We start from the raw sequence: 19,480 nt of genomic DNA, 5'->3' as shown, positions 1-19,480 counted from the left end.
GAGCTTTCTGAATCTGTAAGTTATATCTTTCATCAAATTTGGGGACCTTTTGACCATTATTTCTTCAAATAGTTTTTCTACTTCATTCTGTGTGCACCTTCTGGGACTCCAGTTATACGTATGCTAAATCTTTTGATATTTTATTATAAATTACTGAGATGATACCTCCTTCTATTATTCTTTTAATTTTTCCCTCTCTGACCTTCAGATTAGATAATTTTTACTGATTTTTAACTTCCTTTCTATTATCTCTGTTCTGCTGTTGACCTCTCCAAATATATTTAAAATTTTTCAGATGTATTTTTAAGTTCTAGGATTTTCACTTGTTTCTTTTTAATAGATTTTGTTTTTCTCTGCTGAGACTTTTCTCTTTCTCTTTCCACTCATTGCAAGCATATTTTCCTTTGAATCCTTGAACATAGTTATAATAGCTGTTTTAGAATCCTGATTCTAACATCTACAAACGTTTGAAGTTAATCTCTGTGATTGTCTTTTTTTCTTGAGAATTGGCCACACTTTTTCTTTATATGTCAAAAAATTGGGGTTGTGTCCTGAAGATTGTGAAAAACTCTGGATTCTATTATAGTCCTATGAGGAGTGTTGATTTTGTTTGTTTTAGCAGGCAATTAACTTGGACACAAACTGCTAATTTGTCTCTTTGTCAACAGCTCAAATCTCAGCTCAGTTGTTTATCCTTAGATGTAGCTTACCCACACATGTATAGTACAAGAATCTAAGAATTTTTCTGCCCCCAAAGGTATTTCAAAGCACTCTAGCATTTAAAATATATTATGGTACAAATCTAGTTTTTCTTAATTATTTTTGTGAATTGTTACTTGACACTGACAATTCTGCCTGAAAGATTTAAAGTTTAATGTTTCATTCCACCAAATACATTCACTGGGACATAGTAAAGGAGAAGCGTATTGGTTTTATAAGAAATTGATACTGAGCAGGTGCTAATACTCTAAATTATTCTTTTATTCTGAGTATGAACTCAAGGCCTCAGTCATGAGGAATTCAGATCAGTTCAAAGCAATAGATTATGATCCATCTGAAAAGCAAGAAGTAGATTTTGCACAAAATAATATCCTTTTATTCATAGCAGAAGAAAAGATACTCAGTAGCAGAACAATTTACATGTGGCCTAAAAACATTAAAGAGCTCTTTCTTCAAAGAGATTGTGAATAGAAAACCAGTTTTAAAGAGATGGCACTTTATGCGCTAAAATGTAAATAATCAGTCCTAACTAGCATGATGTTTTAGAATTTTAAATCTGGAAAGGACCTCAGAGACCATAGGTACAAGACCAGAAACATTAGAAAACTTTTCTCCCCCCTCCTTTTTTTTTTTTTTTTTTTTTTTTTTTTGACAGCTCCCTTGTAGCTTGGGATAGAGAACAAGAGCTTCATCTTTTGATTTGAAAAACTTGAGTTCCAGGGAGGACTCTGTCATTTACTCTTTTGTTTGATTTTTGGCATGATATTTAACTTTTCAGTGTCTACATCAATTTTATCTATAAAATGGGGATAAGAGTCTGTCTTGCAAGGTTGTTTAAAAGATTATATTGTTGGCTCAGAGTGGGCTTTCAGTATTTTGTATTCTGCTTTCTGAATACAAAAGATGATAGTGTATGAATATAAGAGTACACTAGTGAGAAGATTGCTGTTCTTAGTCTGCTATTTAATCCTCTAAGGTAAGGCCCAGAAGGAAAGATCTATAAACTTTAGAAGGAGAATTTCCAAGAGAGGATGATAACAGAAAGACCCTGGCAGGGACTAGTGGGGGCTGTAAATAAAAGTCATGGCAGTTGAGAAATGTGAGACTGGACATAGGATTTATGTTGGCTTTGCATTTGTATTAGTTCTGTATCCCTACTACCAGAAACTCTCCACTCTAGAAAAGTTTGGTTATGTTGTTGAACTGTGCACTGGACCACAGAAGGAAAAGCACCAGTGGTTAGACAAACAGAAGGGGTGTGGAAGAACTGAGCAATTGGGAATCTTGTCTTTTGAATCCTGGCTCCCTGTGCCTGGCACGAGGTAGGCATTTAGTAAATATTTGTTTAAAAAATGACTGGAGTTACTCTTATACCTCAATATTCATATTTCCAGAATCTAGACTTGTTTTGGGGTTGCCCTGCCAAGTGTAATGTAGTGTGGTGGTACCCTGAAGGCTCTCATTTTGTTTACAATTACCTACTGAAATATGTTCAAGGCTCAGACTTGTTCAAACTAGAGGAATCCTGGAAGCAGTATGGATTCCTTTCTTTCTTTGCCCCCAACCTTTCCCCCATCTTTCTGCAGGGGATTTGTTTAGGCTGAGTCCTGGTTTAGTTCAACCCCTCACCCAAATCTATTCTTGGCTCTGAGTTTATTGTGAGTATTTATTAAATGTTTGTTGAATGAGTGAACCAAAGGCACTAAATCTCTAGGAAGGCAAAAGAAAAGTTGAGGTGTATTGAAGCCACCCAGATGGGGAATTTATAGTGAATCAACTAAGGACCAGAGCAAATAGATGACTGTTCTTTCAAACCAGAGCCCCAGCAAGTTTACCTGGTTAGTGTTTAGGTTTCCTTTATTGGAAATCAATCTAGGTCTGTTTCAATTCTTACTGTTCTTGGTCTGTCTCCAAAAGAGAAGTTATTTTTCATCTTAGAAATCTTCTTCCTGGGCTACCTATCAAATCATTGGATGCCTTGTTAATAAGATGGAATGGTCATCTGTCATTTTGGAAAGATAGTATGAGAAGGGATTCCATAGTTGTCATATTTATGTGGTTCTTTATCTATTTCCTTAATGTTTCCATGTATATTTTCTCATTTTTATCTGCTTAATGACATTGTAAAAAGTGCAGGTATTATTATCCCATTTTCCATGAGAATACCGTATCTCAGAGGGGTCATTGTAAGTGGTTCAAGGCCTCAGAGAACTAGTAAAGTGGCAGAGACAAAATTTTTAATTCTAGTTTTGTGCTTTCTTTGTTTAAATTATCTTGGCTATGATAATAATCATTTATTGAATATGTATTATTAATCAAGCACTGTCCTTAAATCTTTTCTCATAGAGCCACATGGCTTGTTCCCTTACATCCTTTCAGTGTTAGTTAAGTGTTACCTCTCACTGAGACCCTCGTTGACCACCCATTTATAAATGTTATTAATTGTACCCACCTTTACTTCTTACCTCTTTCTTGCTTTATTTATCTCCTTATAGTTTATCACCTAGGACTTCCATATGCATTTTTTAAATTGTGTATCTTTTTAAATAGATTATAAGCTCTATGAGGATAGAGATTTTTGTCCATTTCAGTCCTTGATGTACCCTCAGTACCATGAAAAAGTATCTCAATGTAGTAGATGGTAGGTACTCAGTAATTTTTTTTTAAATTAATTAATTAATTAATTAATTAATTTTTGGCTGTGTTGGGTCTTCATTTCTGTGCGAGGGCTTTCTCTAGTTGCAGCGAGCGGGGGCCACTCTATCGCGGTGCGTGGGCCTCTCACTATCGCGGCCTCTCGTTGCGGAGCACAGGCTCCAGATGCGCAGGCTCAGTAGTTGTGGCTCACGGGCCCAGTTGCTCCGCGGCATGTGGGATCTTCCCAGACCAGGGCTCGAACCCGCGTCCCTTGCATTGGCAGGCAGATTCTCAACCACTGAGCCACCAGGGAAGCCCACTCAGTAATTATTTACTGCATGAATTCATAATCCTCAAAAAAAGCTGGAAAAGTTTCACTGACAAGGAAAATTAAACCAAAGAAATATCGTGTATAATGGCACCCAACTGAAAGGTTAAGAGAAGCCAATTTGGGATTCAAGTGATTTAAATTCAATGCTCTACTATATATTTTCAAAATTTTGTTTCCAAAGGTATGAGAGAGGTACTGCAGAGACTGTTACAGAACATAAGGGTCCAGGTTCTGTGTTTTTTGTCTCCATTCCCTCCTGCAGCAATTTACTTTACTTGTTTGATATATTGAAGTTTAGTATGAAGTCTAGTATGAAGTTTTGTGTTTTTTAATGGTCTATCACTTTAAAAAAGGAAAGATTTACAAATCATTATGCTACATCATGCTGCTTTCCAGAAAAAAGTCATGCAAGGTTGAACTTGAATTGGTTTTAAAAGAAGTGCAAAAGTATTGTGGTTAAAGGATATTCCTCAAACTTTGGAAGAGGTAAGAAAATATTAAATACTATAAATGTTTTTGTAGCAGAAAGAAAATTTGTAGTATCCGTTACCTCTTCTAAAAATAAAAGTAGAGGGAACCCAAACTCCTGAGTGTGGGGACCTTGTCAGCATAACTCACACTGTAATACTTTATAGATATTGGGGAATGAATGGATAAACTAGAGTATGAGCTCTTTAAGGGGGAGATTCTGAGCATACCTCTGGTAAGTGGTAGACAGTTGATGAATTCAGCAAACATCTGTTGAGGACTTACTATATACTTGGCATTGGAGGAGGAGAAAAAAGAGCTTATCCCAAGGACATAATTAAATCAGAGGGGACATGTGTTCATATATTTGGTATATCTTGCTAATCTCCTGCAGGTGATGGCCCAAAGGAGAAAAATGCCCTCTTTAGGCATTTATGAGAGGCAGAATGGTGGTCTAAATGGACTATGGATCCTATCTAGTGTGGCAGTATTTTTGGTTATATTCAAATTATGTATGCTTTTCTAGAATTCTGATAAGTGGGGGATAGGTGCAAGACCTAGTGTGTACCTAGGTTGTGTTGCACTTTGGAAAAGGTGGTGTATTTGACATGATGGTTCATGTTCATTTAACAAATGCTGCTTCACCTGAGTTATCTCATTAAAATTTTACCACAACCCTGTGATACAAATACAATTCCTCTCACTGTTTTAGAGTTGAAGAAATTGAGACTCAAAGCTATTAAGTAATGGTGCCCCAAATCATTCTTGAATTAGGTGATAGGGCCAGAATTTTAACTGTAAAATCCATGTTCTTAATCACTATGCTATGTTGCTTTTCATACTTCTTCCATTGCCAATCCTTTTATATGTTTTCAATTTTTAAGAGGAAGGTGGTTTATTCTCTCCTGAGAGTATTACACATTAACCAAAGTAAGATAAATATGTCTAAACATTGTAAGTACTCTGATGAAAACTCAGCTGGTAAATGAGGAAAAGATGGAGTTTAAATACTCAGTTGACACGGGCCAAACAATGGTGGAGGTGCCTTCTGCCTTTTAGCTCTAATAAATCACAAGGATATACGTCTTACGAGGAAGAGCATTCTGTTACTAATGGATTATCCTGCAGGAACATAAACAAGATATAAAAATAAATGCAGTCCTTGATTTATTTAAAGAGCAGACTCCTTTGTCTTTTTCGCAGTTCATCATTATTCCATTATTACCATACCTAAGTCAGTTGGTTCTAATTTGTGTCATTGTGAAACTTCTATGGGGCTATTGATTTTTTTTGTTTTGTTGGGATGGGGGGTAAATAGTACCCCCTAAAGAGGAACTTTCAGCTAAATGAGTGAGTGAAAAATCTACAGCTATTGGGCTAGTCTGTAGGGTTTAAGTATAACATAGTGAGTTCCTTTGTGTTGCACATGAGTAGAAGTTGATAACTCTTTGGAATTCTTACTGTAGAATTGTGGTTGGTACAGCTTTTGTTCATGCAGTTTCCCCGGAGAAGGTAACAAACCTTTAGCTACCTCAGAACTCCCAGGTTCTCTCCCAATATGAAGCATTTAACAGTAATCAGGGATATTTGAGGAACTGCTCAGCCAGTTCTTAGAGGGAAAAAAAAAACAAGGTGGGCCAGGAGAGAGAAAGCAGCCTGATAACTACCACCTCACTGTTTAAGAAATGGCAATTTGGAATTTGAAGTATTTAACTATCTTGCTTATATTTTCAGGAAAATATATATGCAGCATATGCTCTGAATCCTTGTATATATTTGGAAGTGAAAATATGTGTGTATGCATGCGTGAAAGCTTTAATTCCTGTACTAAATATAGACCAGCTGACTTCAGGGGTACATATTGTACATTAGCCAATGTATGCCTGGTGCTGAGATAATCTGAGATAATCCTCCTCGCTTGCTCGCTCGCTCTCTCTCACTCTCTCTCTCACATACACACACCCCTCCTGTATACTCACACATTTTGTTATAATGTATTATGTATCTATTGTTTACATGTATAAGTACTCTATGCATATGTTTACAGCACAGTGTTCATTTTTACATTTGCATATGCACACATATACCAATTATAGAAAAATGGAATTCTCTATATCTCCCACCACCACCATCACACACTATTTAAGGCTTGAAAATTACGGCTACAGGTTTTTTGTGTTGTTGTTGTTTTGGCAACAACCCAGAGTAGCCCATTTCCTCATTCCCTTAATTCCCACACTTGGTGTTCCCGCCCTTTGGGAAGGAACACACGAAGGGGCTGGTACCGTTTCTCCATCAGCAGAGGCACGGGAGGAGGGGCTATTGCAGGCAGGCACAGCTGGAGAGAATAGGCTGCAGCCCGGAGAGGGGCTGGCAAGGCCTTTGGGGCAGGGGGGAAAAGACATGCAAGCTCCCGCCACGATGTGCATCTCTCCCTGCTCCAGCTGGAGCTTCAGCTCTTCAGATATCTCTGCCATCCACATGTGCGCAAATGCCTTCTTTCAGTGACGCAGACCCTTGAAAAGTACAAGCCTCGGCTTTTGACTTGAACACTCAAAGCTTTATTTAAGTAGAAGGGGATAGGTTGAGTCTAAGTCCTCATTCTAAAAGCCAGGAAGACTTCATCATGAGAAGTGAACATTCCACTAAAAATGGAAACAATTAAGCCCCTTTTACACACATTTTTAGCATCCCGAGGTTGGATAGTATCAGGAAATGCTGGTGAGAAGGTAGCAGCCAAGATTTCTTCAGATCCCCCCCTCTGCCCCCCAACTCCATCCTCCACCAAAAACTGCTGCTCCTAGTTAAAAAAAAAAAAAAAAAAAAAAAAAAGCTCAGATCATCTGCACTGGTGGAATGCATAAACAGAAACTCGGAGTGTATTCTAAAACCTAGCAAGCAACTTAAGAGCAGGGACCAACTTACCCCTAATATATTCCTTCACGCAATAGGAAATACTTGTGGCAATGATGCAAAGGAATTAATTGCTGCTAATATCAAGAACCCTGAATTGGCCGAATGCTTTGAAAATCTGGTTCCATGAAATAACATGTGGTATGATAAAATTGGAAGCTTACCAAGAGCTACAGCTTTATTTATAATCTTAGAAGATTCTGGGCAGGTAGGGATCATGTTGAAATAGCTGCTTATGGGCGTTCTCACTGGTTGTTACTTAAGCAGCCTTTAGTCCTTTTATGTGCTGCAAAGAGCATGCTGGCTTTTCTGCAAAGTCATCGAGGAGTGTCACTGTCACATCCGCTGACACTCATGTCGTGCACCACCCTCTAGGGGAAGGTGTGAGCGTGAGTCCTATGGAAGCAAACAGCCAATGAAGAGCACGCATACCCTGGCTCTTGTGTTTGCCATCCTGCCTGTCGTCAGATAGGGGACAAGAAGACCTTCCTAAATCCAACTGTGAGTTAGAGAATGGTATCAGATGCAGCTTGGCAAGGGAACACACAGAACAGAGAAGGATATAATAAAATTGTTATGGTTGAGGCAAATATCCTCATTCCTCTGGTGTGGAACCCACATGGGAAACGTTACTTTGTGTTGTTATTTCTAGCAAGTCTTAATAGCAATGCATTTCCTGCTAGCATACAGCATTTGCACCTACCTCATCCAAGTGGTCTATGGGAGTGTTGCTGTTTTTCCTAGTTATAAAAAAGCAGAAACCAAAAACTTGTATCTCTGTATTAGCACCTCAAGCTTCAGGCCTGCATCATAAAGGCCCCTAGATCTCAGGGGCTGATTTCCCACTACTCAAGTATCTTGAAACTAAAGCCAAGAAGTGGCTTTTCTATCTACTGAGATAAGTATATTACAAGCTGGCTTTATTGTGTGAACGTAGGACCAGGGCAGAGAGTGCCCCTACCTCCTAAGATAGGCCATACTGAAGACTCGAATGATTATGGATACTCAAGGCCAGGCTTCGACAACTGAAGAAATCAAATGTTTATAAGATGCTTTCCCTTGTACTATTATTTTTCCTTAGTTTTAAAGGGAATCTATATTGTGAAAATTTATTGCTCAAAAAATGGGATATGATGTGCATTAGGCTGTCTTACACTGACTTATATTTTTATAACGGGGGAGTAGGAGACCTTAGACTAACTGTAATTAAGCCCTGCTGCTGTTAGAACTGCAATGAAGTCCTAAAATGACACGATGTTATATTCCATTGGAAAGGTAAGTTGGGTTAACTTATTATTAAGAAAGAGGAAATGGAAACATCTAGCTTTTTTTTCATTGTGTCTTAAGATTGTCTTCCCAAGAATTGGATTTAATGAGTTCTTGGCCAGGTTGAAGATTAGGAAGTGTTTAGTGGCAGATTTTTGTTTCCTTGCCAGTCTCATCTTTCCACTTCATTGCTGAGCTAATTGACACCTGCTGGCAAGTATTTGACCCTTGTGCTCTCAGAGGGCCCCTGAAGAACCCTAAAACGCTCTGGTCAGTTGGCCTCCCACTGGAGGCTAGGTCACATTTCGTCCTTCATTTATACAAAAAATGTTTCCCAAGTCCCTGCAGCGTGCCAGGCTCTGGGCCAGGTTGCAAGGTTGGTTGTAGATAAGAGGTATTATCTGCATTTGGTGTGGGGAAAGTAGTGTGGGCTAGAGTGAAACTGCAGGCTCCCAGAGCCCTCCCAGCTGGCCCCAGTTTCTCTAATTCATCCCCCACCCAACCCTGTTACTTAGAATGCTTCTAAGTTATACTTGGTGTTTATAAGTTATGCACAGATGCTTATACTCTAAATGAGAGTTTTACATGGTAAGAGTAATGGGACTGGGTTTCCTTTCCTTTTCTCTGTATCCCTCATGGGCCACCAGAGAATTCCTAAGTTCCAGCGTATTTTAACTCCTTTCCTCCCTGATTCATAAACTAGGAAAACTCATCTCAAAAGTTGTAATGTAAAATGTTCGTTTTTCCTGTATGCTGTGGCCAGTGCACCTCCCCCATCCCCCAGTTCTCAGCCTCTTGAGGCTTTCGAAGGTTAAGACTAGGTTAAACTGCTTTTTCCTTGCGAAGGAACAGGCTGTAAACTTTCAAGTCCTGAGCACTTGCTTATTTTGGTTTAAAGGAACCTCAGCCCAGGGCTCCTGTTACAGTGAAGTGGGGAGAAGTGGGTTGAAGCCTGCCCTTCCTTTTGTTTCTTTTGTTATGATCTGGTTGTTAAGGGTAGAGTGGGGTGAAAAACAGGGTAAGAGCCCATTGAGCCCTTGAGTTGATAACCTTGGCTTTCAGGAGGCTCGGCTATGTGTTTCCGTGACTCCTGGAATATCCAGCACAAACTGCTGCTCACACCAAACCCCATTATAATCTTTAAAGCAAGCCTGTGTTTTGCTTAAAGAGAGAAGCTGCCACTCTCAACCGATTCCCAGGGCTCAGCCTCCTTCGGCTCTCGGGCATGTCAGCACTTGCCTCCTGTTTTTTCCATTGCCGCCTCCCCAGCTCAGCCACAGGGGCCCACCTCACCCGGGATCAGGATATGTGACCCTGGAGCCCAGACAGCCTTGCACATAAATCTTCCTGGTCCACCTGCAGTTCGTCTGTCAGCGGCTGCCCCGCTTCTCCACTGGATGTGCTATTCCCACACATCCGTCAGACAACCCTGAAGCCTCCACGGGCCATTAGAAATTCAGACGGGCCCTATCCCATCTCGGGTCTTCATCTGTCTTGTCCTGTTTCATTGCCTGCCAGGCCCAGGCTCTTCCACCCTGAGCCCTGAGCTCAGAGTGGATCGACAGCCATATCACAACTATGGCCAGTTGCCATCAGGGTACCTTCTCTGAACTGGTCCTCTTTACTCAGCGAGACTTACTCCAGAGCAGCTTATATTATCCAGGAAGCAGATGAAGATAGGGAACTGGACAGGCCCAGAGTTTCTGATTGGCTTGAACCAGGTATGAGCAATATTCTAAGTTATCTGCCCTTTTTTGAACTGAAAGCAGGTTTTTCCAATATGGCAAGTAACGGTAGATTGAGGGGAAATGAATACAGTAAGGAACCTTTTAAGTCTCTTCTCAATGCTAGGTATACATGAAAGAAAACTGCGTAGTGCAGTGGTTCAAGAGCATGGGTTCGATCTAATTATTTTTATTAGCTGATTGACCTTGGGCAGGTTAATCTATCAGAACTATCTATAAAAATAGCATATAGCAATTACCAAGCATTGTAAGCATTAAAAAAAAAAAAGGCATCACATAAAGTTGCACTTTCAAAGTGCCTGGCACATAGTAAGCAGTGGGTAAATGCTAATTATTGTTATGTTATTAGTTTCTTGGGGGAAATGGAATCTTTAAATGAGGAAAGACCAACAGTGAGTGGCACAGGTGCAGAGTCCTAGGCAATTTGGGGAAAGAAGGTCCTGAGGAGGCTTCAAAGAGGCAAAAGCGGGGCTGGGAGTGGAAGAATGAGTAGAACTTAGATCATTTGATCTGGGAGAGTTCACACTTTTCTGCAATTTGGAGGAGCTTGTAGCAGAAAGAGAGTGGAGCTGGGGATTAGAAGCAATGGTCTCTTTGTTTTCTGCACTTACTCAGCATGAGCTTGTGCGCACAACTGAGCCTTGATTTCCTGATTGTAGAGAAGGGGCAGGGAATATCTGCTCTGCCTAGCTCCCAGGGTTGTTGGAAGGCACACGTGAGACGAGTCAGGTAAAAACGCTTTGAAAATGGCAAAGTGTGACACAAGAGTAAAGTCTTATTAGATCCTTAAGTTTAGAAAAAGAGGATCCCAGGAGAGTCCCAAACTACCTACGACTGTTAACTATGTAACCTACATGACACAGTGCTGTGGAAGAGGCACCCACAGCCGTGGTAAGGTCATAGCCCTGTGTTAACACAACCCTCCTGACTCTTCCTATGCTCTTTGGGATTCTCCACTCACAGAACCTGAGTCAGTACAGAAAGTCCCCCAAATAATCACAACAATGACAATAATAGTAGTAAGAACAACAAGAGTAAAACAACAGTCACTACCATTTATTTGGCACATACAATCTGTTAGACACTCTGCTAGATACTTCATAAGCATTATCCCTCTTAGTTCTCAAGCAATATCATGAAGCAGCAATTGTTATTTCCAGTTTAGAGTTAATTAAGTTGAGGGTTAGAGAAATAATTTACTTGGTTCCGTTTACTGAGTAAGTGACAGAGCTTGACTTAACTCAAATTTCTTTGACTCCAAAGCTTAAGCTCTTTGTGCCATTTTGCTGTTAATTTTTAAGGGAAAAAATGCTTTTTTCCCCTCCAGACCGTGTGCCAGGTTTCCTGTGGAGGATTAAGCTGAGGATGAGCTAAATGAGTGAGTAAAATGGTTAACGTTCAGGTAGTCCCTTTCCCGTTACTTATGGCTCTATTACTGGCAAATTTAAACCCTACGTTATTTCCTTGTCACCACAATATGCTCTCTTCCTAGTCCAGAGACTGGGGTATAACAATGAGAATAATCCCTTGTACTCATCCTGGGCTTTATATACTCATTGTTTCATTTGAACATAACAAGAAGCCCTTGAAACTATGTTGTCCTGTTCTACTCATGAGGACACCAAGGCTAAGGGAAGTCAAAGAACTGGCCTAGTTTCCCAGCTAATAATTGGGAGAGCTGTCCGGAATATTACAACTGCTACTAATAAAAATAATAGCAAGGGTAGGGTGTTTCTTATATCCCATAAACAGTGTACAACATGAAACAGTGAGAAGGTTTCCTCCTTGAACTCTGGAAAGCAATGGTGTGATGTTCGGAGATGCTAAATCCTTGTGCTTAAGTATACTTAAAACTATGTCACGGACATTTAAGTAACCAAATCCTGAAACTTGCTGGAAAACGAAAGGTTTATTTTCTTGAGTAAATAAGGCTGGAATTGAAGGAAAGGGGGATCAGCTATTAAATTCTTACCATGGCACAGAGGTTTCTGAATGTCAAATGTTAAACTCTTCTACATTCAAGAGGAATTTTGCTATGAATCTTCAGTTCCCTAGGGTACCTTTCCTGTCTGTGCCTGTCAACATCATTGTTATGTATTTTAAATAAACCTTTCCCTAACATTCAAAACTCCTTCTGGCTCTTCCTTTCAGGAAAGAGGCATAAATAAAGTGTGTACTATGCCTTTGCATTTTTGTTTTCTTTTACCTTGTTCTAACTGTGTGCCCACCCCACCTCCACTCTTCAAAAGTATAAAGCTAAGGTAAAAAGAGCTTTAAAAAAAAAGGGGAGGGGGCTCTGGGGAAGTATGCAAATGACAGAAATGTCTATGGGAAAATTAAGGGAAGTGAAATTCAGCAAGAAAGAAATTCATTGATGTTGTGATGAAACGTTGTCACTGGAGATGATGACAAATTAGAATCTGTTCCCATGGGGACCGGCGCGCTACCTACTCATCATTTGACCCGTGGCTGGATGCTGGCTAGCCGAAGAATTGACCCAAAGGATGACAAGATGGTTTCAGTCCCGTCATCTCATCAGCATTCAGGAACCCCTTAGGGGATGAAGGGGAGAGGATAAAGAAGGATAAAAGATGAAAGCTGAGCCGTGGAAAGAAAAATGTTTTTAATTACAGTGAGGAGGATTGTGGGTCCACCTGTAGCTTTTTGCTGAGAACGTCCTTTGTTTTCTCCCGTCTGCAGGGATCGTGGCAGGATACACACCCAGAATCTGTCTGGCCTCTTGGAAGGTTCCGCCTTGGTAGCCAGTTCGCTCGCGTTTAACAGATACATTCAGGATTTAATCTTTCTGTGGGCTATCTTTACTCTAATAGACTCTGTTATGCTTGCCGAGCAACCTGGATTTGGTTGGCATGCTAAAAGAGATTGCTTTTCGAAAGGGAAAAACTACCCCGCGGTGGAGCGTGAGGTTTCTACTGTGAGTGACTGTCACAAGCCTTGTCCAAAGGGCACAGGGGTGGGTCATCTCAGGCAGTGGGGTCACAGGAGGCCAGCCACCCCCCGGGAGTCCAGAGACCCTCAAGCTCCACATGCCTCTGTTTTTTCACACATAAAATAGGAATTACAATTTCATCTTACTACTCTTTGATGACAGATAAATTAACTCAGATGAAAACCCAGAGGAAAATACTGAATTCTGAAGTTCACTTCCTGCAGGATAGGAATGGTACATTCATTCTGTTCTCCTTCCAGGTTATGAACAAACTGGAACACTGTGGAGTAATCAGAACTGTTTAAGTTAGTTCAGTGGAACTGATACCACAGTAGTCAGGTAATAACAGATAGGCATTGTTTCGGAGGATACATTATTTCAAATTCGGCCCCATCCCTTTTTCATATTGGCGGTAGAATTTAGCAGTTCTAAAACTTCTTCGATTTTTTGATTTTCATAGGAATTATGAAGAATTTTAAATGAAATGTAAACTATTAATAATCTAATTCTTATTATAAAGTAATGAGGCTGTGTATTGCCTATGGTATCCTGCTGAGAATTTCACAGCATTTGTTCAAATGGGTTTGAAAAGAAATGGGGCGAGGGAGGTTGTTGGTCTGTGTATTTACAGAGTGAAGCAGTGTTGCATAAAGGCCGGAGCTTTGTTTCTAAAGCAGAATGCTATTGGCTTTGGATCCCAGCTTTACTACTTACTGGCTTTGTGACCTTGAGCGAGTTATTTAACCTTCAGTGTCCACTTCTAGAAGATGGAGATGTGTACTTTATAGGATCCTTTGAAGGATTAAATTGATATATGCTTGTGAGATGCTCAGAATAGTGCCCTACACATAGTTAGCCCTCAACAGATGTTGGCAATTATTTGTTTTAAATAAACAAGATAGGGTGTCGCAGTATGAAACACTGAGGGGTTTCTGACCAAGAGGTGCGAACCCTAGTGGAGAGAGCTTGCTTCTGAGACCTTTTGTTCATTGCCTTCTGTGTCTGGGCTCTGCGTGCAAGTTAGTGCCTCCACCTATGAAGAATGCAGCTTGAGGCTTACCCTAACCAGGAGGCCAAAGGCAGATACCACCCCCTGCTCCCCCACCCCCGGGCAGGGCCAATCTCCCATCAGCCAGTAACCACCCCCCCCTTGGGTTCCGCAACCCAGGGAACACTTAGTTCCACGGCCAGCCCACTCTGTGCTATGGCTGATCATGTTGCAGCTTCTCTTAAGTTAGGTTTGTCTGGGGCACCATAGCTGAGCAAGTGAACACACAGGTTTTATAGGCAAGACAGTTCTGAGTTCTGAATGAGTGAGTGGGTCCTTTTATTTTGTGGCTCATTGATACAAGATGACAGTACCTACATTGTAGGGTCCTTGTGCCTAGCATATGGTAAGTACCACTGTATGGCAGCTGTTATGATTTTCTGAAGAACCCTGAAATCTCGTTGCAACAGGTTTATAATCCACAGGCTACAGTCTCGATAATTCTGATGATTTAGTGGCAGTGCTTCTGTCTGAGCAGCTTTGTTCAGCTTAGCTTCAACATGTTTATCTTAGGGTGGAATTCCACCTATCCTGGGTGTTCCGGTTACTTGTTGCTGCATTAGAAAGCATCCCAAACTTAGTGACATAAACAACTGTTTCTTTATGCCTACGGATTCTGTGGTTCAGGCATTGCAAGGATGGCACCTCTGTTCCGTAATGTCTGGGGTTCCATCAGCGAAGGCTGGGGGCTGGAATTATCCAAAGGCTTCTTGACTCATATCCGGAGCAAGGACTGGGATGAAGACTTGCTCACCTAGGGCTCACTTGACTGTGCCCCCTCCATGTGTCTTGGACTTCTTACAGCATGGTAGTTGAGAGCATTCTAAGAGAGACAGGCGGAAGCTGCATGGCCCTTTATGACCTAGCCTTGCAAGTTACATAGTGTCACTTTCGCTATGCTACTGGTAGAAGCCATCATAAGCCTACCCAGATTCAAGCAGTGGGTGTAGCAGGACCCCCACTTATAAATGGGGAGCAAATTTTTATAAAATTCCTGGAGTTATGGCTCAATCTTGAACATGTTAGGGCTTCTGACTTCTGCCTATAGCAAAGCAAGCCATACAGTCTCTATTCCAACTACTTAACTCTGCAATTGCATAATGAAAGCAGCCAGAAACAATATGTAAACAAATGACTGTTTCAATAAAACTTTACTTATGAACACAGAAATTCAAATTTCATATAGTTATTAAATATCACAAAATACCTTTTAAAAAATTACATTTAAAAATGTAAGAGCCATTCTTAGCCCATTAAAAAATAGGCAGTGAGCCAAATTAGAATATCATGATGAGCTAGATCTGACAACCCTCAGAATGGGAGAAAATATTTGCAAACGAAACAACAGACAAAGGATTAATCCCCAAAATATACAAACAGTTCATGCAGCTCAATATCAAAAAAACAAACAACCCAATCAAAATATAGGCGGAAGACCTAAATAGACATTTCACCAAAGAAGACATACGGATGGCCAAGAGGCACATGAAAAGATGCTCAGCATCACTAATTATTAGAGAAACGCAAATCAAGACTACAATGAGGTATCACCTCATACCAGTCAGAATGGCCATCATCAAAAAATCTACGAACAATAAATGCTGGAAAGGATGCAGAGAAAAGGGAACCCTCTTGCACTGTTGGTGGGAATGTAAATTGATACAGCCACTGTGTAGAACAGTATGGAGGTTTCTTAAAAAACTAAAAATAGAACTACCATATGACCCAGCAATCCCACTACTGGGCATATACCCTGAGAAAACTATAATTCAAAAAGGCACATGTAACCCAATGTTCATTGCAGCATTGTTTACAATAGCGAGGTCACGGAAACCTAAATGTCCATCGACAGACGAAGGGATAAAGAAGATGTGGTACATATATACAATGGAATATTACTCAGCCATAAAAAGGAACAAAATGGGGTCATTTGTAGAGATGTGGATGGACCTAGAGTCTGTCATACAGAGTGAAGTAAGTCAGAAAGAGAAAAATATCATATGTTAATGCATGTATGTGGAATCTAGAAAAATAGTACAGATGAACCTATTTCCAGGGCAGGAATAGAGATGCAGATGTAGAGAACAGATGTGTGGACACGGGGGGAAGGGGAGGCTGAGATGAACTGAGAGATTAGGTTTGACATAAATACACTATCATGTGTAAAATAGACAGCTAGTGGGAACCTGCTGTATAGCTCAGGGAGCTCAGCTCAGTCCTCTGTGATGACGTAGATGGGTGGAATGGGGGGTGGGGAGGTGCAAGAGGGAGGGGATATACACATAGATATAGCTGATTCACTTCATTGTACAGCAGAAACTAACCCAACATTGTGAAGCAATTATACTCCAATTTTAAAAAAAGAAGAATATCATGATGAGCTAGATCTGACTTTAAGTTAGAATTCTCCAAATGTGTAGAAGAAACACTGGGGTATTTCTCAAGTGTTTGTGTGTTTGGATACGTGTGAGGGAAAGAAGTGTTTGAAATTTCCCTTTTCATTTTAGAATTGAATTTGTGAGGATGTTATTTGGAATTTCAGTCCTTTCAAGCACACCTTATCTTTATCCTGTTACAGAACATCTGTTCCCAAGGGCAATGAAGAATGACACTTGTAGGTGGGAAATTTGAAGCAAACTTGAAAATCGGCTTGAAAATAACAAACGAAGATATTCTGATTTGGCTCCATGTTCTCAGCCTCCAAGCTGTTGGATTGTGCGAGATGCATGACCCAAAGGAAATGATTAGTTCTCCTCTAGTGTGCTGATAATGAATAGCTCTACAGAACCAATTAGCAATAATTCTATCAGTCATTGCATTTGGGTAACATTTTGTTTAAGGGGAAGAAGAACAACACTGTTTTCCTTAGAGATCTCTAATTAAGCTGTGATATTTGGTGGGAACAATGGAGAAAAAAGCAGTATGCTTAGCAATTTGCTTTTGCTATCCCCATATGAAAGTGTATTATGATGAAGTGTTCTGTTCACAGCAGTTAAGAAAGACATTTGTCCGTGTTAAAGGTGTAACAGACCAAACACAGATCTATTTCTAACAATATATTTTGTTTTGTATGGATGCCTGCGTTGCACAACTTCAGGGATTTGCCATTCACATGGAAGGCTGTGAATGGCGCCCCCTGGAGTTGTGTAGCAGAAGATACTGAATATCATTTCCCTTCCTTCAAGTGTTTTCCTCCTGAAAAATCTGTGGGAATCGAGAACCATGAATAGTGGCATTTTTTTCTTCCAATCACTATTGTTGCTCTGTAACTCCTAATACCCACTGTCATGCCGACAGTAATATCAACAACAGACTTTGTTGTCTCCAGCGAGGCATTTTGTGGATCAGTATTGTTCTGAATTTGAGCACATGGGTAGTTCTTAATGTATTATAATCTGTTGTAAGATATAAGTTATTATTTTACTGCTGTTGAAGTATCCTTCTGTGCCTTCTGGGCATTTTACGATTTTTATTTCAGTTTACACAATGAAATAACACTTGGGTGTGTGTTTATCTTATCTGAAGTTTACTACAGGCAGCTTGTGACACAAATTGATGAGCTTATAGGAAAAAGTACAAGGGGCTATTGTCCTGGTCTTTCGATTTATTTTGCTTACTCTCATCCTACAGCTAGCCAAAAAAATCCGGGAGAAGTTCAACCGTTACTTGGATGTGGTCAACCGAAACAAGCAAGTTGTAGAAGCATCCTACACGGCTCACCTGACCTCTCCCCTAACTGCGATTCAAGACTGCTGTACTATCCCACCTTCTATGATGGAGTAAGACTTGGAATTTTTTCTTGTTGTTTAAACCAGGAGTTGAATGGCTTTCCATTCATATTTAAAATACCTGTTTGTTTATTGCAAAATGCATTCCTGTCTTAAATTAGCCCTTTACCTTAACAAAGACAAGTAATTCTTAAAGAAGTGTGACTATATCCAGGAAACTCACGGACCTTCCCTGCTTGCCTTTTTGTCAGGCTGCAGTCCAGGTTCAGAAGTATCAAGTGTTGTTTGAGTACAGAGTTGACTAAGTCTAGAAAATTGCAAACATTTTTTTTCATGTGTTAACTAATGCGTCATGAATAAGACAGTTTCACTGATTCTGCTAATTTGCCTAATTTAAGGGAATGCTTTTTATCTTTGATACAAGAGTAGAAAAAATTCCCACTTCATACTTTATGGTGTGTTTAAAACTACCAAGGTAGATGTGGCTTCAGATAATATTGAAACAGAATGGTTGAGGATATTTTTATTTATTGGCATAGTGATATTTATATCTGGAGGGGTGTAGGGTCATGTGATGCTGGAAGCTGCTTGGAGGGGAAAGAACACTTATCTAGAGGTACAAAGAACTTAATTTTGATTTAGTCTCTAATTATCTGTGTGACCATAATCTAGTTACTTAATGTTTATTTGTATGCACAGTTTTCTATCAGTGGATAATAATCTCTATTATACCAATTTAGAATTGGCTATTTACAATAGAATGACTAAAATTAACGTACTTTAAAAATTATGAGTGTAAATGTTAGCATATTTAGTATGTATCACTCTTCTTTTTGCATAATAAGCACGCTTGAAGCTATGCAAAGGATGGAGACAACATAGTTTTTTGGTAGTTAAGTGATGCTTTGCTTCCACAAAGAAGGTTTTACTTATTACAGCTTCTTTGTGGGCTATGTAGGTACCAGAGCATCCTCAAGTCATTTTATTTTTCCATCTGTGTGATGTTAAGATGAGTCTTTCTGTCTGGCTTACCCTGTCTGCAACCTAGAGAAGCTCATATTAGTTGTTTACTAAACTAAATGGAAAGTGTATACAATTTGGAATGAGACTGTACAGATATGAATCTTAGCTCCAGGACTTAATACTCAGGTGGTCTCAGATATTTGATGTCTTTGACCCAGCCTGTCTTCATCCCTAGAATGGGATCCATGATGGATACTTCACAGGATGTTGTGAGCATTCAGTAAAATCAACTATGAAAGTATTTTGCAAATCGTAATGTTCTGAACAAATATCAGCCATAATACACATACTTTCCTATCATAGTGAACATTTCATTTTTCGTTACTGATATCATTTTTATAGTTGGGGCATCAGTAACTTAATGTTTTTGACAGTTTGTCTCTAACCTAAAAATAAAATAAGTGTCCAGTAGGGCTTTGAACCAAAGAAAAAATCATTTCCTGACTGAGAGAAAAGATAGTATAGTAAGGGAGAAGTCCTTAGAACTAGAATTACGCTTAAAACACTGGTTCTCAACCAGGGTGATTTCCACTCCCGTTCATCCCCAGGGATATTTGGCAATGTCTGGAAACATTTTCAGTTGTCACAATTGGAAGGTGGGGACAGTTGCTACTGACATGTAGTGAGGAGAGGCCAGGGATGCTGCAAATG

At 39.9% G+C, this 19,480-nt stretch overlaps 1 protein-coding gene across 4 annotated transcripts in view; it reads left to right on the top strand.

Moving 5' to 3' along the window:
• The window catches only part of CACHD1 (cache domain containing 1), a 234,350-nt gene that overhangs the window by 100,789 nt on the left and 114,081 nt on the right, over positions 1-19,480 (top strand). For all 4 annotated transcript variants that reach the window (XR_014261476.1, XM_082453325.1, XM_082453324.1 and 1 more), the window contains one exon: positions 17,709-17,857. Coding sequence is in view for 3 of the 4 variants with exons in the window: in XM_082453325.1 (XP_082309451.1) it covers positions 17,709-17,857 (149 nt within the window). In the remaining variant the exon portion in view is untranslated. The remainder of the gene's footprint in view (positions 1-17,708; positions 17,858-19,480) is intronic.

This window comes from Balaenoptera physalus, assembly GCF_965194825.1.
Source record: "Balaenoptera physalus genome assembly, chromosome: 1".
Lineage (NCBI taxonomy): Eukaryota > Metazoa > Chordata > Mammalia > Artiodactyla > Balaenopteridae > Balaenoptera > Balaenoptera physalus.
Note: the sequence above shows the minus strand (reverse complement) of the source record. Positions and strands in the feature narration are given on the sequence as shown.